The 26691-nt window shown below is 44.8% G+C and overlaps 1 protein-coding gene across 1 annotated transcript in view; it reads left to right on the forward strand.

Annotated features, from left to right (window-relative positions):
- The first annotated feature begins 232 nt into the window (after positions 1 to 232).
- The window catches only part of LOC138267194 (extracellular calcium-sensing receptor-like), a 37111-nt gene continuing 10652 nt past the window's right edge, over positions 233 to 26691 (forward strand). The window contains exons 1-3 of the mRNA XM_069216045.1: positions 233 to 380; positions 21932 to 22079; positions 22768 to 23059. Coding sequence (XP_069072146.1) covers positions 233 to 380; positions 21932 to 22079; positions 22768 to 23059 — 588 coding nt within the window. The remainder of the gene's footprint in view (positions 381 to 21931; positions 22080 to 22767; positions 23060 to 26691) is intronic.

The following is a 26691-nucleotide window of genomic DNA, read 5'->3' on the forward strand; positions in this document are numbered from 1 at the left end:
CCCCCTGGAAATATGATTTTTGTTCCTTTGGGAGGTTTCATCGACGTCATTGCTTTATGAGAGGTCTGGGCTATCAAACATCTGGAATCTTCAGGTCAATAATGATGTATACAGATAAGACCCAAATTCCACACTTAGTTTTGTGTCAGGCGAACTCACTGGTGGGACTGAGTCACCGTGCGTGAGGAGCATGTTTAGCACAAGTAGCAGTGCAGCTCTCCTCACAGGAAAGATGCCACAGCACGTGCAGCGGCCCCGCGAGCGTGAGCCACACACGTGCCACGTAAGGCACAGACAGAAGCAGTGGACGCTTTTCCCGCACAGAACCCATTTATCAAGGGCGTCAGACATGTCGGCTTCTTTCTCAAAGAACACGTCCAGTAGGATTAGAAAGGGGTGCAAGGTTGATACCGCTTACACAGAGAAACCATGCTGAACATATCATTTTTCATTAATTAAGATATGGTCTAAGGCCTTAGCATGTCAGCCAGCTCCTCTGCTCATCCGTAATTGCCTCAGCCCCCTTTTTATGAGGACAGAGGGACCGGACCCCCTTACTCTTCCACTCCATCTTTAGTGGAGGGGAAGACCAGGGGATGTCCCGCCATTCAGGTCACACGTCCCTTGGGTTCCACTTTAGGGGCGGGAAGGATGGCCCGCCACATCTCACTTAGGCCTTCCCCACCCACGAAGGGAAAGGGCTCGTGGGAAGCACCAGGCCCGGGGCTGCAGCCGGAGGCAGTACATGTCCTTGCGTTTGCAAGAGGTGGAGCTATCAGGTGGGTTTCTAGACAAGACACAGAGGGGGTGTCAGCTTCTAGCACATCCCTGGCACTCTGGCTGCAACAGGAATAAGCCCGCTCTGGAGACCTATAATGCAGGATCTCATGGAGGAGGGCAGCTCTGTGGTAGCAGTAGTGTAATACCTTTATTGGGACATGGCAATCTGACGTAACCGAGTCAGCAAAAAAACCACAACGAAAATAGACTGGGCCCTGAAGGGGATGTTACATCAGGTAAAGTGCATGATTCACTTCAAAGAAGAAGGGGGGGTCTCGCAGAGGAGTTACCACTAGTGGGAGGTGCCTGCTTCTTGTTATGCACTGGCTGTCAGTTACCCCGCAGAAGGCACTGGATAAGAGAGTCATGTGACAGGGGCTCTGATTTCATTCTGAAGGATCCTTGAGAGTGGAAAGACCTCCTGCTGAGTTTGATACTTAGGTTCTCAGTTTGATGCTATCTGCCCTGCAAATGACTGGAGAAGATCAGTCATATACTAGCTGATGGCTGGGTGCCCCCACTGTAAAAGCCTTCACCCTTGAGACTGCATGCTACGTTCTTCCACAGCCAACAGTGTACCAGATTCCTTCACCAAGGGGAGTAGGCATTGGTCTAGGAGTCCACTGCCAACACTCACTTATGTTTTTCAAAAAGAAAAAAAACTTCTCTTTTTTTAAAGCAGGCCAGTTTCCTTTAAAAAACTCCCACTGTTACAAAAAAATAGAACCTTTCCATTTTGTAAAATAAATTGACACTGATAGTGGTCTACTGTTCCTGGCAGGTCGCCATCCCTCTGAAGATGTCCAATTGATGGGAGCTGCAATATGTGACCTGCGTAATAAATACTTTTAGAAATGGGGTTTCTGGTTGGCTAGGGTATGCACCTCAGCCAGGCAGAACCCACCCACTCTAGTCAGGGCAAGGGAGTTACACGTCCAAGATAACCCCTGCTCACCCCCTTGGTAGCTTGGCACGAGCAGTCAGGCCTATCCCAGAGGCAATGTGTAAATCGTTTGCACAACAGACACAACACACGTGACGCACTATCCCCACCACAAAGGAAACACAACACCAAGTTATTTGAAAATATACTGTATTGTACACAACTCAATTATTAGACCAAACATCACATATCAGTAGTATCCTGCTACCTTAGCAGTTGTCAGAACATTACACATTAGTTCCTCTGCAAACTAGCAGTAGTCACATATGACACACAGGTTACTCAGTATTCTGCAACATAAGCAGTAGTCAGGAAACACGTTATTACACCAAAGCACTTGTCATAAGAATATCATAAACACCCCTATTAGGAACATTAGAAAACGTATGGCAAGTTATAAAAACATATTAGCATGGTCTGCCCATAATAAGAACATTTCCATACATATATAAAACATCATAAACACAGGTAGGCAACATATGAACCCATACTGCCTATAGAAAGAACCTATGATATATATTGTCCTTTTAAAAGTACCTGGTTTGATGATGAAGGTACCTCCAGTGCCAGGAAAAGATAAATAGGGGGCCCGGCACTCCACTGCACAAACGGGGGCCTCGCGATGCTGTAGGGGGAGAGGGGCGGCACGCACCCTCTCTGATTCTTATACTGGGCCCCTCCTGGGTCCCGTGATCTTCGGGGACCCCTCCAAGCCTCAACCGACCTTCAAAAGGAGGGGCCAAAATCAGCAAGAGCAAGTTGTGAAGGAGGGGGGCGCCACACACCCCCTCCGGTTTAATAACGGGCTCCTCCCGTGGGCTCGTGATCACTGGGGGCCCCGCTGGGCCTCCACTGGCGTTTCCATGGGGTGGGCCACAACAAGGTCCAAGAACCAGCCCAGTGGCGCTGGGAGCCTCCGATGAAGCTTCCACCCCGCCTGCCCTTCAAACGACAAGAATCGGACCCCTCCTGGGGCCCGCAACCTCAAGGGGGGGCTAAACAGGACCTGGAGCAGCAGGTGGGCCCGGTGGGGTGGGGGAGCCTCTGATGAGGCTTCCTTCCCCCGCCCGGCTCAGGAAGCAAACAGTGAGCCGGTCTGGCCCACTGCAGTGCGCAGGGACTAAAGCAGGTGCCTGCTTGTGCCCCCGGGGGTGCTCCTGGGAGCGCGCTCGCCCCGGGGACACGGTAGGAGCGTGCTCGCTCCTTTTCTTTCTGTTTGTGGTGCTCCAGGAGCACTGAAGGAGGCGCGACTCTCGCACTTGGCAGGCAACAGCCCGGTCGCAACTGTGATTGTTTAAAGGGCAAAACACTGCGTGCTTACGAGCACGAGAGATTCCTGGAGAGCCCGGTCGCTGCAGTGATTTCCTTCACAGCAAGGTGCCTACGAGTGCCCAAGGCTCCATAAGTGTGCTACACTCAGCGCTAGGACGGCCACAACAAAAGTGAATCACCCCTCGTGATAAAAATGGATGCAGGGGTCAGGGGCCAAAGCACCCTGCCCCTGGGGGACAATGTCCTGGAAAAAGGCCCACAGGTGGAGGGGCCCAGCAACAGGCCAGCACAAAGAAGATGCAGCAAGTGACAAGTCCTTCACAGTGACCCAGCAGGTCACAGGTCAGCACAGCAGCAGCAGTCCACGGCGGTCCCTGGTGAGTACTTCCAGCCTTTCTGTGTCCAGTTCCCAGATGTTTCAAAGAGTCTCCAAATTGTGGGGAAAATTCCCCTGTACTTATACTCAGTCCTTGCAGGGTTTTACAATAGTGGGGAGAGGAGGTTCCAACCAGTTACAACCTGTCCTGGGAGTGCCCCCTCTCTCCTCCAGCACAGGCTCCAAACATCAGTGGGGGGTAAACAACCCTATTGTGTGAGGCCAGGGCACAGCCTTTACAAATGTAGGTGTGCCCCGCCTCTCCCTTCTCTCAGCCCAGGAAGACTATTCAGTATGCAGATGCACCTCTGTGACACCTCCACCCTCCCTGTGTACAGGCTGTCTGAAAAGTATGCACAAAGCCCCAACTGTCACACTGCCCAGACATGGTTTGGAGTCAAGCTGCAAAACACTAGTCATACGCACAGAGAAATGGGCACTTTCTAGAAGTGGCATTTCTGTCATTGTAATAAAAAATACACCTACACCAGTAAGCAGCATTTATTATCACCATCACAACCATACCAAACACGCCTACGCTACCCCTCATAAATCAGACATTAGCCCTTACACATAAGGCAGGGCATTTCTAATGCAATCCTATGAGAAGGCAGCACTCACAGCAGTGAGACACCAAGTTAGGCTGTTTGTCACTACCAGGACAGGCCACGCAACCTGGCACATGTCCTGCCTTCTATATAAATGGCACCCTGCCCATAGGGCTAGCTAGGGCGTACCTTAGGGGTGACTTACATGTAGTAAAAGGGGAGTTCTGGGCCTGGCAAGTAAATTTAGATGCCAGGTCCCTGTGGCAGAAAACTGTGCACACAGGCCCTGCGCTAGCAGGCCTGAGACAGGTTTGAAAGTCTACTTCAGTGGGTGGCGCACGCAGCGCTGAAGACCCACTAGTAGTATTTAATTTACAGGCCCTGGGTGTAGAGATACCACTGTACAAGGGACTTATAGGTAAATTAAATAGGTCAATTAGGCATAAGCCAATCATACCAACTTTAGATGGTAGAGTACCTGCACTTTAGCACTGGTCAGCAGTGATAAAGTGCTCAAATTCCTAGAGCCAACAGCGACAGGTCAGAAAAAATAGGAGGAAAGAGGCAAAAAGACCGGGGATGACCCTGTGTAAGGAAAAAAGTCCAACAAATACCAATTACGCAGATTATTCAATCGGTCTCTCTGGTTTGTTACTTCTAATTGATACCCAGAGCATTCAATTGTTGCCTCTTGTTTATTTTGGCCAGTTGCGTCATATGATGGCAAATCCCTAGGTTTGACATGTCGTGTCCATCCTTGGTGTAAGCTGGCCCTACCTGTCATCAAGTGTAAATCTTTTGAATGCAGAGACCATCTCTTACAGTTGGTGACCATCAATGATATCTGATGGTCACACTGACAATTGGTGGTCTCCATGGTATCTGCTGGCCATTAGTCATATCTCATCCTAGGAACTGTTAGAGGTGGAGGTGGTCTCAATAATCTGTATTCTCATTCCACCACTAAAGACACAGGCAGTCCGTCCAGGTTTAAGTCAATTTTACCCTTTTGTCAATAAACAGCTACAAACTCTAACCCTCAACCTTCTCAAGAATATCAATTAAGAAAATGTAATGCTGAGAATGCCCCCAGACTTCCACCTTTTGTAAAATCGATTAGGATTTCAGAGTACCTTTGACATAAGCACTTCGTTCTTTCATGCCTCTTCTAATAGCTTTCAGTCCCTCTTCATGCCAAACCTCCACCTTTTTTCTGAAATCTACTTGCAGTAGAAGCATCTCAACTTTTACAGAATCAGTTTTCTGTTGCAAGACTGATGTAGACTTTGTTGCAGTTACTATTAGTTTACAAAGGGACGGTTCCACTTATTCAGACAGTGAGGAAGGGGTAGCACTCCCCCTTTACAACAATGTCAATATTGCCCCGCATGTGATCTTGTCAGAAGTGCATTCTGATCAAACTGATTCATTTATTGTTAACGTGAGACTCTATTTGTGCTTAACGGTGATCTCTAAAGGTGTGTCACTGATTTATTTGATCAATATAATGGTTGTGTGGTCACAGGGGTATAGGATGGCGGACAGGAGTCCACTGTTACCTGCTGGGCAACTTCAGTTATGAAGGCTGAGCTGAGATCTGTAAGAGGAGAGCAAAGTGTGATCAAGGAGGCTGACCAAGTCAAGCATTATTGTATCTAACAGTGAGTAAAGACACTGATTATGTCATGGTTCTGACACCTTCCTAAAGATCTCAGACTGTTGCCGGTTCTGAATTTCCAGGTCTTCAAAGTCCTTGTTGTCCAGAGGTTAGTGAGACCCATTTATATAGAAACCAAACAGGAAATGATATCAAGAAAAAAATGAGGCAGTTCTTCATAAGGTTCATTCCGGTCCTGGACCCTTGAGTTGTGGTAGAGTGCACTCCTTCTGCTCACAGAACTGCAACTTGCAGGCCAAAGACAAAGTGTAATGTTTTTTGAGTCTGAGGCTCATAGACTACCACTACTTGTCGTTTCGTGGGCCGCCTCGAATGCTGTCGAGAACCAAGATTTTACTGGACAGCTGGACTTCACCTGTGTGTTGTTGTCAAGCCCAACGCTACCCTCAAAATGCAAAGGACCCCGTCGACGGCACTATCGACGAGAAAAAGATCCAGAAAAATTTCAAAGTGCAAAGATACAATCTTGACTAGGACTAGCCTGGGTCCCACATCCATTGCAGCTGGCTTGAAACTTTGACTTTGTCCCAAATCTGAGCGTTAAAGGCTCACAGGTTACCTTTAAGAGTGAAACGCAGTGATTTACAAACGTCTTGAAATTTTAACACCATTTAGAGTGAAAAACAGATATTTATTAAAGTCTTGCGAAAATCATGACTCCTGTTCCCTTCATCTGATTTTTGTTGTCCCTTTAAAGATAAAAAATATATATACTATATTTGTAGATTGGAGTGGTATTTGTATTGTGACATGTTTCTACTTATTTACTGTTTGTGTATGGATAAATTCTTTCCTTTGTTTGCTATTGAGTCAAGCCTGACTCTTCTTTGCCACGGCTACCCAGGACTGAGCTAAGGTTTGATTTAAAGAACCCTAACTGGAATTGACTGATTTGCATATCGCTGGGTCTAAACTGGGGTGACATGGCCAGCAAAATAACGATCTGTTTCTGGGGGTGAGTGTTTAATAAGTTTCAACACTCCATCCGCCATTTTATGTTGTGATGTTGTCATAAAATGAGCAGCTTCCAGTGAACACGCTTGACCTGCATGCATTGGAAAACACACATCACTTCCCCCATGCCATGAAAACTGGGGCAAGTGTAAACTCTTTCTTCACTCTACGCCTGAGGGGGCATTTGTCACCAGCTGCCTTCTGCAAGCAGATGAACATCTGGGGCCCTTCCCACCGGAACTTTCACAGCTCCCGTACTGGGCCTCATTTACCTTTCACCTAAAATAGCTGTGAGTCACCACCCTGGCGAAAAGGTTCAAGAACAAGTGATCACAGATGAATACCTCCTCGAAGACAGACACTCTTCTTCAGGCCCTTGGCAACCATGTGTCCACTCTGTAAACAGAGCCCTTGCTGTCATCTTCCAAACCTTCACATGCTGGTAGAGGAACCACGCTCTACGCATACCCATTAGGCCCCACCACTAGAACCACCCAGGCCTCCCCACTCACTCCTAAACACAGAGGAGGTGAACCCTCTCCCAAGTCACCTGAATGGCCACATGCTGCTGCCATGAACTGGATCTCACAGAGACTCATCCCTGACTCTGCTTATATAGTCCCTGAACCCTTGTCCAGAGACCCCTTCCCCTACCAAGGATGACGATGATTCGGACATAGCATTGACTCACTAATCACATTATGGTGACTCACATACCCCACATCTCTGCTCCAAATGCTCTGAAATGGGCTCTCCAGAACCCCCATCCTTACATGGCGTAGACTCTTCCAAACCCCTTGGACTTTGAGCCAGACTATATTGTCCACCATTCATTTCCGACTGGGCCGCAATTCCTCCAGTGTCCAGTTACGCACACTCACGACTATGCAAAAGCTTTGACTGCGATGTCTGCAACAGACTGCTCTCTGAATGTCCCAGACCTGACATCTCTTACAAGGTTGTGGACACCCCTGAACTTGCCCCTAACATAGCAACCTTACTGAAACAGTCCACGAAAGACCCAAAAAAGGGTATAAACATGTCATACAGGACCTCTCAAGACAAGGTTCCGGACCTGGCCGGTCCATTTGTAAGAGTTGAGAAATGACCTTTCAGGTGAAAGATGCTGGCACACAAATAGATACCGACACCCTAGCAAGATGGGCCCAACACGCACTATGCCATCTAGGCAATACCAGTTGTGCTTTGTCAGTTGAATGGTGACGTGCCATACTCATAGAATGGACCCTAAATTGTCAGAATTAGCAGTAACAGAAGACACTCTAAGCTTAGTGGCCTGTTATTCAGCAGCAAATCTGGTAAGGGCTTTACAGCCATGCACCAGGACCAATCATCACTTCGAAAAGTGTTCTATCCATGCCTTTTTGGCTGGGCCAACTGATACAGAGGGCGCTCATTCAGCAGTAACTCATCACAGACCCCTCCATTAACTTCCATTAACAAGCCCTCGGATACATGGAACAACAACGTGGCTCTTTCTATCCTTCCAGACTCCAGATATCGAGGGGGTCGGGCAGATACAGAAGAGAGATCTTTCACAGGCATCTGCTCATTGAAGCCTCATATCACTAAGGCCAGTTATCCTGGGGAGCTTAGCATAGTTTTTTCACTCCAACTGGGAGAATCTTACAAATGACACATGGGTGCTGGAAACAATCCAAGGGTTCTGTTAGAAATGGGGTCTTTGGTTGACAGTCAGGTTACCCCCTGTTCAAGCAAGGAACTCTAGTCAGGGTAAAAGAGAAGCACCTTCAGCTAACGCCTGCTTACCCCCTTGGTAGCTTGGCAGAGCAGTAGGCTTAACTTCAGAGTGTTAGGTGTAAAGTATTTGTACCAACACACAGTAACTTAATGAAAACACTACAAAATGACACCACACCAGTTTAGAAAAATATGAAATATTTATCTAAACAAAACAAGACCAAAACGACAAAAATCCGATATACACAAGTCAAGTTATGAATTTTTAAAGATGAAACTCAAAAATAGCGCTGAGAAACACAAAATGCTTTGATGAGGTGTTAACATGGCGTCGTGACAGGTCGTTCCCAACAAGCCGACACCAGTGGCGCCGGACACGGAGTCGCGTAGACCCCCAAGTACAGTACCTTTGGTGAAGAGTGAAAACAAGCCAATGCGTGAAGTCGAGGATCGCGGCGTCTGTGCGAAACGTTGAATCTGCGCAATTCGAGCGGCGTCGGTCACGACATGGTGCGGCGACTTCCACGGATTCGCGGACTTCAGCGGGGCTGCAGCGGTGTCGGGCCTGTGAAGGTCGTCGCGTTCCAGCGAAGATCACGGAGTCGGGTGCAGGCGGCGTCACCGGATTCAGCAGCGGCGTCGGTCCGAAGTCGTCTGAAGTCGGTTTCCTTGGATTTCCACCAGCTTTCCTTTCAAGGGCCCAGGGACTGGATAGGGCTCCACTTGTCAGAGCAGGAGTCTCTCCGGAGACTCCAGGTGCTGGCAGAGAAAATTCTTTGCTGTCCCTGATACTTCAAACAACAGGAGGCAAATTCTAAATCAAGCCCTTGGAGATTTCTTCACAAGATGGAAGGCACACAAAGTCAAGTCTTTGCCCTCTTACTCTGGCAGAAGCAGCTACTGCAGGATAGCTCCACAAAGCACAGTCACAGGCAGGGCAGCACTTCTCCTCAGCTCTTCTCCAGGCAGAGGTTCCTCTTGATGTCCAGAAGTGATCTAAAGTCTGTGGTTTTGGGTGCCCTTCTTATACCCAATTTCTCCTTTGAAGTAGGCCTACTTCAAAGTAAAGTCTCTTTTGAATGTGAAATCCTGCCTTGCCCAGGCCAGGCCCCAGACACTCACCAGGGGGTCGGAGACTGCATTGTGTGAGGACAGGCACAGCCCTTTCAAGTGTAAGTGACCACTCCTCCCCTCCCTCCTAGCACAAATGGCTCATCAGGAAATGCAGACTACACCCCAGCTCCCTGTGTGTCACTGTCTAGTGAGAGGTGCAACCAGCTCAACTATCAAACTGACCCAGACAGGGAATCCACAAACAGGAAGAGTCACAGAAATGGTATAAGCAAGAAAATGCCCACTTTCTAAAAGTGGCATTTCCAAACACACAATCTTAAAATCAACTTTACTAAAAGATGTATGTCTAAATTGTAAGCTCAGAGACCCCAAACTCCACATGTCCATCCACTCCCTAAGGAAATCTACACTTTAATCAGATAGGTAACCTATGAGAGGGACAGGCCTTGCAACAGTGAAAAACGAATTTAGCAATATTTCACTGTCAGGACATATAAAACACATTACTATATGTCCTACCTTAACCATACACTGCACCCTGCCCTTGGGGCTACCTAGGGCCTACCTTAGGGGTTCCTTACATGTAAGAAAAGGGAAGGTTTAGGGCTGGCAAGTAGGTACACTTGCCAAGTCGAATTTACAGTTAAAAGTACACACACAGACACTTCAATGGCAGGTCTGAGCTACTCATGTGGGTGGCACAACCAGTGCTGCAGGCCCACTAGTAGCATTTGATTTACAGGCCCTGGCACCCCTAGTGCACTTTACTAGGGACTTACTAGTAAACCAAATATGTCAAACATGGATAAGCCAAATACATAAAGTAAAAATATGAGGGATTGGGAGGATTAATGGCCCAGTGTATTCCCTTCTGTGAATGATACTATGCAACAAAAAACATAATACACTGTTCCAAAAAGAAGAGACAGAGAAAACACAGTGGAGTCCTAATTTTAGGAGCAAGAGTCCTCACACACCCGACTGGGTGTCGTGCTTCATCATCAGATGTGCTCCTCGTCAGACCGGTGCTGCAATGTCTGACGGGCAACCCCCGAAGGGGGTCTCTTTGCCAGAGATCTTTTCTCGATGATGCCAGTACCCCAAGTGTGAGTTTGGAAAAGAAGAGAAAAGGAGAGAACAAAAAAAGAAACTAAAATTGTCTCAAAACCCAACCTAAGTAATAATTTTATTAGTCCACGATGGGCAATGGCCAAGGTTAAAAAAATGAATAAAGAGAGTGAAGTAGAGATAATGCTCAATCACTCTCTACCACATTTGTAGGGAATAAGGAGGTCAGGAACTTCCAGAACCTCCTTGGAACGGAGTCAACACGTTTCGCATCTCTATGGTCCAAAAGGATCCTGCGACACTTCTTCAGGACCAAGTGAATCTTAACTTCTCCTTTACTAAACTAACATGACTCCTATAATCTGTTATAATGTCTCCAGTCACTTACACTAGTCCGGTATGACTCGAACTTGCTGTTCCTACATGTCACCCCTCCCTGTTCAGGAACGGGCTTCATGGGACAACGCAGGCCTAAAGCCAGGCGAAAAAACTTTTAACGCTCCTGGTGACGGACAAATAACCTACCCCATGCCGCGCTCCCGAGCCAAATACATACACGTTTTGTAAAGGAGCACTTGCACTTTAGCACTGGTTAGCAGCGGTAAAGTGCCCAGAGTAACAAAAACAGCAAAATCAGAGTCCAGCACACATCAACAAGCTGGGCAACAGAGCCAAAAAGTTAAGGGAGACCACGCCAAGGATAAAAAGTCTAACAGGTTCAAAATAGAGTTCTATGGGTCCCCTTCCCAATCCAGCCACCCTCCGCCTCTCTATTTTTCCCAACAAGAACACATTTTTATAGGTCAGGAAGTCTCCCAGCTTCTGCAGAAGGAAGCAATATGTCATTCAACTCTACACCGACAGGTTTCCGCAGCAAAACTTTTGTGGTCACCAAAAAGGAGGGGGGCTCCTGCCTTGTGAGCAATCTGAAAGAGTTCAGTGGCTGGATCCTCTAGTGCCATTTAAAAATGGAAAGAATACATCTTTGCTGGGATCTATTCCAGAGTGCAGACTGGATGGTATGGATAGACCTGAAAGCTATGTACCTCACGATTTTGCTCCCCCCCCACAGGAAACATCTTCAATTTTACAGAACAGTCAATGGTACAAACACAAAGTTAGCCCTTTCGAGTTTTCCTTCACCCTTTGATTCTTTACGAAGGTCATGAAACCTGTGGTAGAGCACCTCTGCTGCGGAGCTGTCTGACTGATTATATATCTGGATGACATCCTCTTAATGGCACAGGACAAATCAACTCACCGGACCTACTTAAATTGGATTATTCATCTTTTCCAGTACCTGGGGTTTCTGATAAACACTGTAAAATCCCTCCTTACTGTATTCCAGTCAATGTACAGATCATTTCTCAGGCAGCCCAACAGTCCCACCCCCACAAGAAAAGAAACATAGTCCAGAAAGATATAAAAACTGTCCTCTCCTGACACAACCTTTTATTGTGACACCTAGCCAGGATAGTAGGACATCTGTCCTCCTCTCTGCAAACCATATTTCTCCTGCCCCCGCATTATAGGGCCCTTCAAAGACTAAAACTTCAACATCTACAAAAAGGGATGTCATGCGTATCTGATCAATCTGACCTTCAACACAATTCGAACTTAAATAGTGGCGAGACCACATGTTGGCCTAGAATGGGAAAACCATCTTTGGCGAACACCCAGACATCATTATCGAATCAGATGCCAGCTTATAGGGTTGGGGGGTGAGGTGTGGAGATACCTTTACTGGAGAGCATTGGGCACCTGACAAATCAAACCTACATATAAATTGCTTAGATTACTAGCAGGATCTTTCACAATAAAAACTCTAGTCCCTCACAAGTCGTACTGCTGCATTTTGCTCGGCTGGACAACATCTCAGCGGTCCAACACATAGACAAGCGGGGGGGGTGGGGCCAGATCCCAAGTCCTGATAGACATTACGAAAAGTGTTTGGCACAGCATCTCAGTGAAAATGGAATGTTTCCCAGCGCTAAACAACGTGGTTGGCGACTGGAACATGAGACAACTTTGAGATTCCAGTGCTTGGAAGCTGAGTTATCTTGTTTTTTTATTTTCTCCAAAATTGATGGGTTTTATGCCACATGGACCTCTTTGGCTGGTGCCTCATCACTCAATTGAAGGGATTCTTTTCCTGGAGGCCAGATCCAACAGCCACTGTCATGGATGCCTTTCTCCAGAGTTGACATGGTCCTCTGCAGTATGCCTTCCCTACTTTCCTGATGATCCATAGAGTGTTGCCTCAAACCTGCATCCAACAAACAAATTAATATTAGTGACCCCTCTGTGGAGAGCTAAATAGTGGTTCCTTGTACTTCTAGAGATATCCTGCAAAATCTCCTGTCTGCCTTCCCCTTCTTCCGGATCTTCTGTCTGATCCATCAGGCCTTCAACATCCTTTGATCCTCCAGAATCCGTTGCACCTTATGACCTGGGGAATTTCAGGAGACATTAGATCTTGCCAAGCCTATCAGAACAGTCTGAGAACTTCATCGCCCAATCTTAGTCTTCAACCCCCATAAGAGATAATCTTCAGCATGGCAAAGCTGGGTGGGTTGGTGCGATGAACGGAATCTGGATCCCTTGGGGGCCCCAGTTACCTTTGTGATCAACCTTGTGGTGGAATTGGCTTCTGGTGGGATAGGTTCTATGACACTCAATAACTGCTGTATGGCTATTTCAGCCAGTCACTCTCTTGTAAGCAGGAAACCAGTTGGTGAACATCCTCTGGTTAGTAAGGTTATGCCCAGCATCCACCTTTGTAATCCTCCACAGCCTAACAACAGCGGCTTATGGGATCTGAATATCATCCTACATTTTCTCCAACTATGGTCTGCTAATGCAGATCTAACTAGGAAGTAACTCTCTGTGGAACTTACAATGGTCCTTTGTTTGGTCTCCTGAAGAAGAGTCTCTGATGTTAAGGCACTGGACTGAACAGGTAGGAAGTTTTCTCTGGACGGAGTCACTTTCAAGTTATCTAAAAGAACCAAAACCTGCTCGAAACAGATCTCATATCCAAGTGTTCCTGACAGCCAAAAGTTGTTTATTGTTTAAAGTCTAAAGGAATATGAGGATCTCACAAGGAAGTTCTGACAATCCACTAGGGTTCAACTAATTGGCCTTCAAAAACCATTTAACCCTGTCTCATCCTCCACATTAGCTAGATTGGTTAAGTGGATAACGGCAGAAGCTGGTATAGGCATGAGTAATTTTGGAGCTCACTCGGTAAGGGAGGCAATTGCTTTCAAGTCTTTTTCATTGGGTTCACAGCTTCATGACATTATGAGAGCAGCTGATTGGTCCGCAGAATCCATGTTGAAATCTTTTTACTAGAAACTGATTCTAGATGTGGCCTTTTTTGGTGTAGGAAAAGCTCTGAACAAGCATAATCTGAAGCCACCTGCCCTGACACAGAATTAAACTTTTTCTAGCTCTAGCTAAAATGCTCAGTTCTATTAAGGACTCCGAGAAGGGGATTATCTCACCATGAGATCTGGTCCAAACTGAATACAGTTGTTTGTGTACACTTTTCTACCCACCCTGATATTGTAAATCATTTATTATTGTTCTAGTATCATAATGTTGATATGTGAATTATGCTCACTCCTTTGTTTTCCCTTTATTTTCCCTCTAGGCAATAACCAGAAGCAAGAGTGAAAGAGGCCGGAAAGGATAATCACGCCTTAACCTTCACATACTCCTGATGGTTTTGGACAGTTCCAGTTTTTGGACATCTCTTCCAAAGGGCATTTTTCTACGCTTGATATGTCAGCTGTTGGAAGTGGTTATAGACTCTGATTTTGTTTACTGTTTACGATAAGCCGTTAAGGCACAGAAAGAGGATTGAACAATTGTGTCGAGATACTTTATGACAACAGGGACAACCTGATTGGTAAAGGAGGTGTGGCATCATGACGAGAATGACGGGAAATGTAGTCCTGTATACGTTTATTTTCATTGGCTGCTATAAATTTGTATTAACAAACAGCAAAGAAGAAAAAGTAAATTTCCCGCCTCCGAGTTCTTAATAGAATTACAAATTCTAAAGCCAGAAAATGTTTCATTCTGTCATCTGTTGTCACCAATGAGTAGGGGTGGCTTGCTGAAAGTACAGTCTACAATGGCTGTAAAAACAAAGCCTAAACCAAAAAAGTGCCTTTCCAAAATTGTTTTTTGGCTTTTTGATTCTATGCTTTGTTTCTAAAGTCATTTATGAAGGGCATCCCAGCTTATAAAACACGCTGAACTGATTAAAGAACAAAGCAAAGAAAATGCCAACAATGAATCTGGAGCAGTTTTACCAGGGGTCCCAGAAGATCAGCCGGCCCAAAGAAAGTTCTGCCAGGCTGCTGGCGGCTTTGTGTCTGTGCTTCGAGTAGGGCTTGCCAGGTTGTTCCTTGTTGGCAAGACACCAGCCTTGAGTTTACATTTAATCAATGCAGTTTGGGTGTGGGATTCTTGATTTGCTTTGTTTGGAATAATTGGACTAGTATGCCTGACAGCAATAGTTTGGATAGGGAAAGCATACCTGGGGAACTATTGCTGTGCTGCAAACATTTGCCACTAACTTTCCTAGAAATTTCAGGTGCAATGGAGCACTGCATTGGGTTGTCTAGACTAAATCTACACAGTGGGAGTCTGCCCTGGGTTTAGAGGAGAACCTGCCCGTTGGGCTGCTGCACTGGCCATTTGATGCTAAACCTGCTCACAATGAACTGGGTTGCTTGCCACTTACAAGGGAGCTGCATTGAACACTAAACTGGAGCATGCAGAAGTTGCACTCTCTGTTTCAAGCTACATCTGCCCATGTGGTGGGTGCGATCTAAAGATGCCTATTTATGGACAGGATATTAATGGTGACTGCTAAACCATAATGGGACTGTGAAGGGAGTATGTGAAAATACTGTATTATTGTAGGTTGTGCGGACAGTAATAAAGCACATAGCATGCGCAGATTAGTGGTATGCATACTTCGTTAAGTCATTAAAATTTCAGGAAAATGATGTGAAATGATGCAAAATTGCACAAAATGCAAGACCATCATTTAGCGCTACATATTAGACCGCTTTGTGATGCTAGGATACATTTCAGATTTTATTAGTACTGCACATTATGTTACATTTACTTCATTTATGTCACTTCCTGGAGAGTCAGCAGGGTCAAGGATCATATGGGTTTTTTGTGATGTCATTGCTGGACAAATGCAATTTGATATAATTTCATGTCCTCTTATGGCGACGTGATGTCACTTCTGCTATCCTTGGAAATTTGGTGGATGGACCCCCATGACTTATTCCTGCGATTTAATTGCCCTTTTCTGCAACCCGCCCGGTGGTGTCTCTAACACACGCGAACGCACATGGTGATGGATTCTCACCCACCTGTATAGAGAAATAAGCTACTTCCATAGTTCATTTTACCTGGAAATGCAGTAAGTGAGGCGAGCGGACAGGAAGAGGCAGGGAGTGGGGAAGGGAGAGCAAGGCAGTGGTTCTGTGAAAGAGGGAAAGGAGAAGGGTGGCAGGGGTTGATAGAGGGTAAACAGAAAGCATGAGAGGTGGAGGTAGAAGGGCTTCAGAGAGTGACCCACGTACGAGTGGCCGGCACGGGGACACGGAGAGTCGTAGGAAGAGATGGAAGGTGGAAGGGAGTGAAAGAAGAAAAACCTGAAGGGAAGTCAGTATGGCAAGGGACAAATGGGATAATCCTGGCGTGAATGGAAGACAGCAAGAGGCAGGAGTTGATAGTTGGGAAGTGTTTGACACATCCACAGACAGGGAATGAGGAATTTGAAGGATGGCAGTAGTATCCAGAAGGCAGAGGAGAGGAAGTGGATAGAAGGGTGGCAATTCTCGGCAGGCCATAATATGAAGAGGTAGTTGATAAATGATGGAGCCAATGGAAGATATTGGACAACAAGAAAAGTATGAGTGAGCATGGCGAAAAGGAAGAGGTAGGGGAGATGGGGATGTATGACAGAGAAAAGACAGAGAGTGGGAGGAGAAAAGAGAAATAATAGGAGGTGGGTGAGTAGAGCAACTTAGAAAGATGTGTAGGATGAATGTGAGAGGGAGAAGAGGGCATGGAGGAGATATAAGTATGGCAATAGGTTGCAATGGAAGTTGGACATGGCAGAGTGTGAATACTTGTGTCACCCCAGGTACAGAATGGGTGCTCAGTCTGCGTTCCTCTATGCTTGTCATGTGGTCATTGTGACTCCACTAAGCTTTCAATATCTATGCAGCTGTCACAGAACTGTGCCCTTGCTGACCACACAATCATCTAACAAATTATTTTAAACTCCACGTTATTTCCAGAGCCTCCTGCCGCCACAGCCTTTACGCAGGAACTTGCTTTCACCTGCAGACAAATCCCTCTGAAACTATCACTACATCACGAGGGTTCAATTAAAAAGAAAAGTGGCAATTATGTTGTACCTTTGTGCAGGAGCCCCAGAGGTGAGAGTTTGTGTGTGCATGGGTATGCACGGATTACTGTTAATCATCTTACACAAGAGTATAAATGTTACCCATACTCAGCACACTGAAAACATTCACAACCTTCTGTGGCCCATCATTGCAAGAGAAGAACACCCTCCCTTCAGCAAAGAGACTACTGGACACAAAGCTGTGCATCGAAGGTAAGACAGAAAGATATGCCCTTTTGCATTGCTACTTCTCCAGTGTAGGATTATCTTTCCTGGCAATTGATCATATGTCTAGTTATGTGGTATTAAGCAGTGCAGATGTACACCCAGCTCAAGAGAAGTGTTTAAAACAACTTCATCAAATTCTTTGAATCCAATCAGAAAGAACATTGAGACATTACATTAAATTAACACTTATGTAAGACTACATTACAAAAAAATATTAAGGGCTAAGCCGTGCTACCTTAAACTTGTTAGAGAAAACCAAGAATAAGAGGTGGAGTAATTGTTGTCCACATTGATTGGTACTAGTGCCGAATCAAGACAATGAGCCTGAAATGCACTTGAACCATGATAAACTAGGGGTCAGGTGTACTCAGCCCTACTGACGTCACAAGCACTGATTTCCAATTGGAAAGGGGAGTAAAACGGGCATTTCTACCAGGCTGCGATTTGCTATTGATCGTATCAATTGTTTGCGATTGCAATCCCAGCGGCAAACCATTCACCAGTTATCAGTTCCGCAGAGGACGTGGTAACGGGTGTGCAAAGAGAAAGGGGTCTCCGGTGGTCCCTTCCCATATGGAGTTTTGGGTGGGTGACTCAGAGGCAGTAGGGAGTAGTCCAGGGGACTATTGCTTGCTCACCATAACGTTTTCCAAAAGCAGAAACTTTTTTTGAAGCAGCACTGGCTCATTTACGGTAGATAGACTGAAAAAAAAGTAAACCTTCAATTTTGGACTGAAATCAAATCATAGGTATGGTGACTTACTACCCCTCACAGGCCTTTCCTTGTGTTTGCAGTTATTCACAAGAGATCGCAAATGTTGATATACCTAACAAATACTTGTTAGGAAGATCATTCTATGACTCCTGTGATTTGTTATTTGTGAACTGACTTCTTAACTCTTAGGTCCGTTCTCAAATCCCAATTCCATTCATAAACGTTTGCGTGCGATTTGCGCCCACTTTTTGTCAATGGAATAATAGTACATTTGGCCCCGAGGGTAGAACGCAGGCCGGGAAATGTGCCTAGAGTGATGTGGGCCCGCATACGAAGAGTGCAAACGAGTGAGAAGGAGATGGATGCAGGAAAAAGAGGAGTAAGACAATTAGCTCAGCTGGAGGAGAAGGCATATGAGTATTCAAGGCATAGAATTTCAATAGCATTTGAATGAGGATGCATATTTGATTTTACAGTACTTTGCAATGATGGATACAGACATTATTTATAGTTTCTGTACTGCACTAGTACAAGTTACCCCACATTGAATAGGATTTACTGACTGGGACCAGAGTTATATGTTGTTGGATATGAGGTGTACACCCAGCTTCTTGTCTTGACTATATTTACTGGCAGTAGAACTCTGGCCACCTTGCTCCTGCTAACCGTGGGTAAAGTGCATGTGTTCCTTCTTTTAACATAATAAAATTGGCAAGCCCCTTATTGGTATGTTTAACCTACCTATAAGCCACTAGTGTGCACAGGGCCTGGGATCCAAATGTCATTAGTGGACTGCATAGTCTATTGCACTACCAACAGTGACAGTGCAAACATGGCTGCGGGCTTAACATTTGTACCTTGGATGTTCACTTTTATACTGCAGTTTCGACCTGTTTCAAAACAAGCCCTTGTAACAGGTCAAAATCCTTTTGTTAAGTATTAATACGTCACTCCTAAGTAGGTGGCATTCAAAATTACAACATGCAAAGGTTTGCTATACATGCACTTACAGTGGAAAAGGTCCAAAAAGTATTTTCACTGAAACAATGCTGGCTGTTCCATAGGAATGCACTGAGTTACGTTGTTACATTCAATAATGCTAATTAGGATTAAGTTAAGAAAATTAAGAAAAACAGCTGGAAATATAATTGAAAGGGTCATTTTAATAGTTAGTTCAAATCGAATTCAGTGGTAAAAATCTAATTTGTAATAACATTTGAGGAAAGGATACTTTTAGAAAGTTATCTTTTCATCGGCTAAGGCCCCTAGAAAGCCCACTTGCATGACCTTAGCAGTCACTTGGCAGCTGAACAGCCCCCTTGATGAGTTGTGAACTTGTTCTCAAAGCAGGGACAAATGGCCTTGGGTGTGGGGTGCTGTTGTTGTTGTTCCCCTTACAGCATGTGAGCTGGGCCCAGAAACTTGATTAACTACAAAGAGGTCTAATCTGTCACAGGCATGTGTAGCTAACTCCTGGGCCTACCTCTTCCCTTTGTCCAATCAGTCAGGTAGGCATCATTCCCAGTTGGATGGGATTTTTTCCCAGAACTCATTCAGCAAGACCACAGAAAAGGGGCTGCTCTTTTTAACGTCTGCACCTGTAGGCTGGGCGCAGCTGCTCAGCATAGGGGATGAACTGTTCTGTCATCTTGGTTTTGAGGTAAAGAGGGGCCCTGTGGAACTGTTTGCAGTAGGGCACAAAGGAAATGCTGCAAAAATGAGTTAGGTTACCTGGGAGAAGTTTTACACCAGTGCTCATGGACTAGCCAGGAGTTTCCCCCACCCAGAAGTTGTTGGTAGGCATAAATGTGGCATTTACAGTACCATCCTCAGAGCACATTCTGGGCTTGAGGAAGAAGAAAAGAGGACTTGACCTGCTATCTATAACCTGAGAAGAGCCTAGAAGACTGGACATGCTCTCCCTCTTGTACCCAGGACATAGACTCATATTCTCAGGTTCATGGGAGTGACATACTGTTTGAGCTACAGGAAAATAAGCTACAAGAAGCCTTTTTGTGCAACTGCCCAGCTGACCTGTTCCAACTGGACCTACCCTGAACCTTGTGGCAGACCTCTGCTGGAGTAAGTCTTGACCCACAATTGCTGTCTCCAGGATCCTGGACTCTTGGCTGGTGTCAAAACGTACTTCTCTCATAATCACCTGGAACCTGGGACTTAGAAGCTTATTAGGTTCAAGAACCTATGCAGATCCAGGACCAACTTGCCAAGCTGATCTGATGAATGGTGATTGCCTCTGGTCCAAAGATTCAGGTTGCTCCCCTCTGAGCATTTCTGCAACAGCAAATCTGATTCAGCGGGACCTCGCAGAGAAAGAATCCAGTCATGTGGAGCCCTCTTTGGCTTCAACCTGCAGCCTTGCCCCAGTGGAAGAATCTGAGCTCAAAAAAAGTGCTTTAAGTTCCAGTGTAGTAATCTTCACCAGGAGAAAGTACCAAAACTATCTGGAAGATGAGGGACCATCCATGAGCATGAAATCAAATTTCTACTACGCACCGTGAATCTTCCTACCATACTGAGCACCAAAATTCAACAGTTTCACCAGTAACTCATGCAGCAGCTGTCCGATGTCATGGAACCCTCTTCAGTCACAGTCTGCTGCCTTCCCTGCTGACGATTTTTGACTGCCACTGCAGAGATGAAGTCCGAAGGTGAAACTCTCTGTCTGGTTTCTATAGCCCACGTGCTTCAACGCAGTCAGCCTTAACTTGTGCCTAGGTACAGTCAAGCGCAATCAGATGTTCACAGTGATGCTTAAAGCTTTTTGGTTCTATGTTGATACTTAAACTTTTAGAATGCACAACACCAGTTTATCTTAATGGATTTTGGTGTCATTTTATTTATTAAAATGTAGTCTATTTTTGGTTTGGAATTGTTCTTGTGCTGCGTTTTGAATTTATTACTGCACACATACTTTACGCATCCCCTCTAAGTTAAGTAGATCTCCTCTGTGCCGTAGTAACCAGGGGGCTGAACTCAGGTTTATTTAGTGACTCTAGTTGTTCACCCTGACAAGGATTGTGGTTATTACTTGATGAAGTCTACTCCTCCCCCTGCCTAAACCAATACCTCAACTCCCTACACTGGTCATAAAACTGCATGGAACTCCCAATTCCAAGGGGTTTAGTGCATACATTTACCACCTCTCTGAGCAGGTGATAGGTGTATAATGCAGTCCTTTGTGGTGGGGCGCTGTGGGGAGTAATATAAGAAAGGGGTACTTGAGTTGTATTAGGGACCAGAAATGTATGCACACCACCACAAAAAAAGCAGGGAGCGAGACTTTGCTGGTGCTGCATCCAAAGACTCATCCCATGTTCCAGGCTGAATTACCAGCTGGCAATTTTGGGTCTGGTTTTTAAACGCCCAGGAAACCCAGGTCACAGAGCAGCAGCACAATAGCAATCTGGGGGATTTGAATTCCCTACAGTGATTTCTCAACCTGGTTCTAGTATTAGGCAGAAGAGGAAGACCTTCTGCAAAAGAAGTGAGTCAAGGGGAGCCACAGGGTATTTATATAACTCACCTCGAGCCATAGCATCTCTAGTGACCCAAACCTAACCAGAGAAACGAGTTAAATCTGAAATTATTGGTTACATTCTTGGCATCTTTATGGGTTGAGACATTCTTCACATTTCACAACATATTAGCAAATGGAAAGTTTGGAAATTGTTGCCATTACCCAGTGAAATTACCTGAAACATAAGGATCTAATCTTATCTACAGGCATTGATGTTGGAAATGCAAAGAAATTTGGTGGGTTAAATTTACTCTGCACAGCATTGATGTAACGTTCCTGAATTAAAAAAACACTGCACAACATGACCTGCATGACTTTAATAGGTAGGCTCACTGAATTCAAAGCACCAACTACATTTGTACAATTTTACTGTGTATGCCAAATCATTTATATTTTTGCAGTGTGTTTGTTATCTTTGAAATTTGATATAACTTCAATTTATTATATATATTTCAGATAGTGTGCTACTTTTCAGAAAGCCACTGGTGCCAGAGTCTGCTAATGCTGTACATGCATCCACTTGTCCTCACACACAATGCTGCCACTGGTGATTCTGCTTCTGAGACTTACCTTTGCCTATACTACAGCCCTGGGCTGCTCACTTAACAATCAGGATGAGGTGGGATTTTACTGGGATGGAGATGTCATAATTGGAGGAATGATCCCTGTTCATATGACCTGGCAGGAATCTCTGAATGATTTTACTTCCTTCCCTCAACCGATGACTTGCAACAAGTAAGTGCTATACTAGAAGACAAGTTAGAGGTAAAAATGTTTTTTTCCTTCCAGGAAATAGATGGTGCAGTTGAGAATGAGTTTATCAAGTTACCTATACATGGCTGCAATGGAGGTGCTGAATCAGCAAAATATGCCTAGATAGGTGATGCTTTGGGTACCAAACACCCTTTAGGAGACTTGGTGGCATAATGTCACTCTAGAGAAGCCCACATTTCTGCTACCAATTCAGAACTTCTTAAATCTGTGTGAAAAGGTTTGGTATGCAGACGAAATCTCATATAATTTCTGCCATTTTACAATACTCTTACGTGAAATTCTGCCCCTGCACCTAGTCACATACTCAAAGACCTCTTGGGTAAAAATCTTATCATGGGAGTATGAACACAATGCAAACCATAAAAACATGAGAGGCTGTTGTTAGTAGAACTTCTCTATTCTGCACTATGCTTCAGTGTTAAATGACATTCAGCTTAAAATAGAGTGCTAAATGCCAGATTAGCATTTTGTGTAATTTCACATAATCTTTACAAAACATTTACACAATTGTGCAAAAAGGAAATTACATGATTTTTTTTCACCCCTAGAATTGTAGCGAACACGGAATCTAGCAATATTTTCAGAAATGGGATTTGAACCCGGATTCAGTGAAATTTCCTTTTTGCTTATGTTTGTGTCTGTCTTTCAGCTTCAGTGTCACAATGTATAGCTGGGTTCAAGCAATGGTGTTTGCCATCAATGAAATTAACGAGGAGCAGAACTTATTGCCGAAAATCAGCTTGGGCTTCCTGATCTATGACACTTGTCTATCAGCCAGGAAGGCCATTGAGGAAACTCTACAGATGCTGACGGGACAGGAGAAGTCCATCCCGAACTACCTGTGCAAGAGACACTCACCACTGACCGCTGTCATTGGCGAATCTAGTTCCACTGTTTCCATTTCCATTGCCAGATTGTTGGGACTTCATCGATATCCACAGGTGAAGCCGGGAGAGGGGTGGACTGGAGAAGGGTAGGGAGCATCTTGAAATATATTGCCAATGGCTTTACAATGGAAAGCACACATTTTTGCTGTCTTGCATTTCTGTCACAACCAGCAAAATATACTTAAAATGGGCTTTAGATCTACCCCCTGTATGTGACTGAGGTGCTTTATTGTCTCCTTTCAATCCTTGCTCACAATTAGATGACTGTTTGCCCTATTCTTCTGTGTGTCCCACTTTTTAGCATTTAGGTTTCATTCTTCTTTTAGATTATTTTAATTTGTGCCTTCTCAGCTTCTGTCATGGTCTATTTTCCCTTTTTATATTTGTGCTGACATTCCAAAATTAAATCCAAGCAAAAATAATGTATATAGTTTGTAGAAAACTTGTAAAGAGAAGGTCCATCCTAGATCTAGAACTGAAACCATTACTTTAAAGTATTTGTTAGTTGTAGGAAAATACAAGGTCTGATGCTGCTGTTTTTTCACTCTGTGCACTGGGACTCTGCTAACCAGGCTTTAGTGTATCTGCCTGAACCGAAAAAACATGTTGAAATAGGGTATGCTGCTAATTGACAAATTTAACTTACCTGTAAGCCCCTAGTATATGATAGAAAAGTACCCAGGACCAGTATGTTAAATGTCCCTAGTGGGATGCAGCACCCATTGTGCTACCCACTATAGTGACAGTGCAGGCATAGCTGCAGGATTACCATTATAGACTGGCTGTGCATTTTTAAAACTGCAAATCGGACATGTCAAAATAACCTCTTTGACAGAACTAAACCTTTATTTTAATTAACAATCACCTCCCTAAGTAGGCCTTACATTCCATAAAGCAGAATGCATGGTATTTAACGGTAGGACATGTAAACGTGTAATGTTAAACTAGTCCTTTCATTGAAAGGGTTCTAAAAGCTATTTTCACTGTAGCAGGGCTGGCTGTTACATAGGAAAGCATAGGGATACCATATTACATGTATTAATGTCATTTCTAGCTAGCAAACACCTCAAATGTCATTCTTGCAATTTTTGACAAACGTATTACAAGCCCAATTCACAGGTACAATCAGATTTGTAACAAATCTTTTGGAAAAGGTGCTTTTAGAAAGCTACAGCTTCTCTGCCTAAAGCAACTGGTGGCCCAGTTGCATGAGCTCCAGCTTCCATCTGACAGCTTAAGAGCCTATTGATGAAGTGTGAACACCGCTCCCAGAACAGGACAAAGGATTGGATGTGGGGAGGTATTTCTGTTCCTCTGGGCTATGCCTAAGAGCCTGATTAACTAGAAAGAGGCCTACTCTGGCACAGGCAAATGTTAGCTGACACCTAGGCCGGGTCCTTATTGTGTCCCCTAATTCAGAAGGGCACCAATCCTAGTGGGAAAGAAGCTGCAATATAAAGGGAAAAGGGTTATATTTGGGCACAGAGGGGCACTGTGGGATTGTTTGTAGTGGGGCATACAGGAATCAGTGCAAAAGTGGAGTGGGTAGGGTTACTTCTGGGAGCTTTGAGGGAAGGGCCAGAAGTCCTCTATCTGCAGACTAGTAACAGGCTTAAGTGTGACACTCCTGTGACCCTTTTCAAAACTGTACTGGACCTGTGGAATACAGAAGAAGGACTGCACCTGCTGTTGAGACCTCTGAGAAGACCTGAAAGGCTAGACCTTCACCCCTTTTGTACTCAGGACAAAGAAGTTAACCACAGGAGTCAATTGGCTGACCTTCTGTTATGATACAGGACTACAAAATGCTGCATAAAGCCCCTTTTCCTGAAGAGCGCAGCTGGCCAATTCCGGTGGGACCTGCCTTGGACTGTGCTGGAGCCTTCCGCTGAAGTGAGTCTTGATCACCCAAGTGATGTTCCAGAGGTCCCAGGACCCTTGGCTATGTCAAACTGTACTCATAACTTTCTTGAAACCTGTGACCTCTAACATTTTTAGCTATAAAGACCTCCGGAGGACCAACCTGGCAGGCAAATCCGTTGAAGGTGCATTGACCTATGGCCTTAGAATTAGGTTGCTTCATCTCTGAGATTTTCCTGCACTAGCAAATCTATTTCAGCAAGCCATCACAGATAAGCTATCCAGTCTCTCAGCCTTGCACCACTGGATGAATCTGAGCCACAAACAAAAGTGACTAACTGCGACGGTAGAAACCTTGTCTAATGGCTATCAGGAGTCATGGAGTCCTTCTTGGCCACAGTCTGCTGCCTTGCCCTTGTGAGGATTTTTAATTTCCATTGAAGAAGTGGGTCTTGCAGCCATACATGAATGTTCCTACTCTGATAGTGGAACACACTTATTACTGACAGTCAGCAGATTTAAGTCAAAATCTCTTAGTTGCCATTTGAAATGCACTACTAAGGTCTAGAATGAATGTCCATCAAGAGGGGTTCAGTAGCCCCACCCATTGTACATACTACAGCAAAATCTATAGCCTTACATAGCTGACGTTTGCCTTTTTTCTAAGAAAGAGCAAGCAACATGGCAGTTTAGCAGTGCCAACCAGAGAATTACATTTGTAAAATCATGAAATATAGTTTCCATCCAGTGTCTGCCGCTGCTATAGGCCTTTTGAGCCCAGCTAGACTAGTGGTGTGTGGCTCTACTACAGGGAATGGAAAACAGGGTTACCACTTGGCTAAGCTTTCTGATGTTGACATAATCAGTGATCCACCAAAAGCCAGAGGTTTCAGCAGAGCTCTCAAGTTTTCCAGTCCCATATGTGAATAGGCCATCCAGTCTCATTATCAGGACTACAGTTCTTAGATTGCAAAGAATAATTGTGGACTGGCTGAGCCAGTCCTGTAGTTAACTTCAAACAGTGTTTGCAGGTAGGACGCAATACCACTCATTCATGGGGACCAGGACTTCTTTTTCATTATCAGGCTTTGATAAAGAAAAAGAAAGGGAGAAAAAAGTAAAAAGGAGAAAGACAAAGATGTGAAAACAGTGGTAAAGAGACAGCTGGGCAGAAAAAGAACCTGCAAAAGTGAGATAAAGGAGCAGGAAGAATATGGTAGTGGTAAGCGTGACATGAGGTGGAATGAAAACTAGACAGCTTTGACATTCGGCAACCCTGACATCCGAAGGTGGGCTTCTGAAAAAAGCTCTGGGCACCCATCACTCATTCTTCAACAGATTGACCTTTGAGCTACTCGCACATGGACATGGGACACTGGAGAGCTCTGCTTCAGAAGATGCACCAAAAATAATTTCTGATTACACATACCTTGTTCCATTACTAGACCATTAGAGTCAGTCGATCGGCAAAGATTGGAACTTCTGGCTGCTGACCATGATCACCCATGTGTACAAGGACAACAGAGTTTTAATGCTGTGGGTATCGAAGTTAAAATCAAGAGAAGCACCTATTCTCACTGGCTACCCCGAATTGATATCTGTGATTAGGATCACTGACATAATATCGGAACCAACAATATCGTGCAGCAAAAATATTGTGTCAAAAATATAATTAACAAAAATACTGTCTTCCTATACTTATTATGGTGAGTACAAAAACATCGAAAGCATGTATCACTTCACACTAATGTTGTTAAAAATCTGCAAAAATATTGTTTCTTAATGATATATATAGTTTTAAGTAGTTAATCTTAAATATTTTAATA

This window comes from Pleurodeles waltl, chromosome 12 (genome assembly GCF_031143425.1).
Source record: "Pleurodeles waltl isolate 20211129_DDA chromosome 12, aPleWal1.hap1.20221129, whole genome shotgun sequence".
Lineage (NCBI taxonomy): Eukaryota > Metazoa > Chordata > Amphibia > Caudata > Salamandridae > Pleurodeles > Pleurodeles waltl.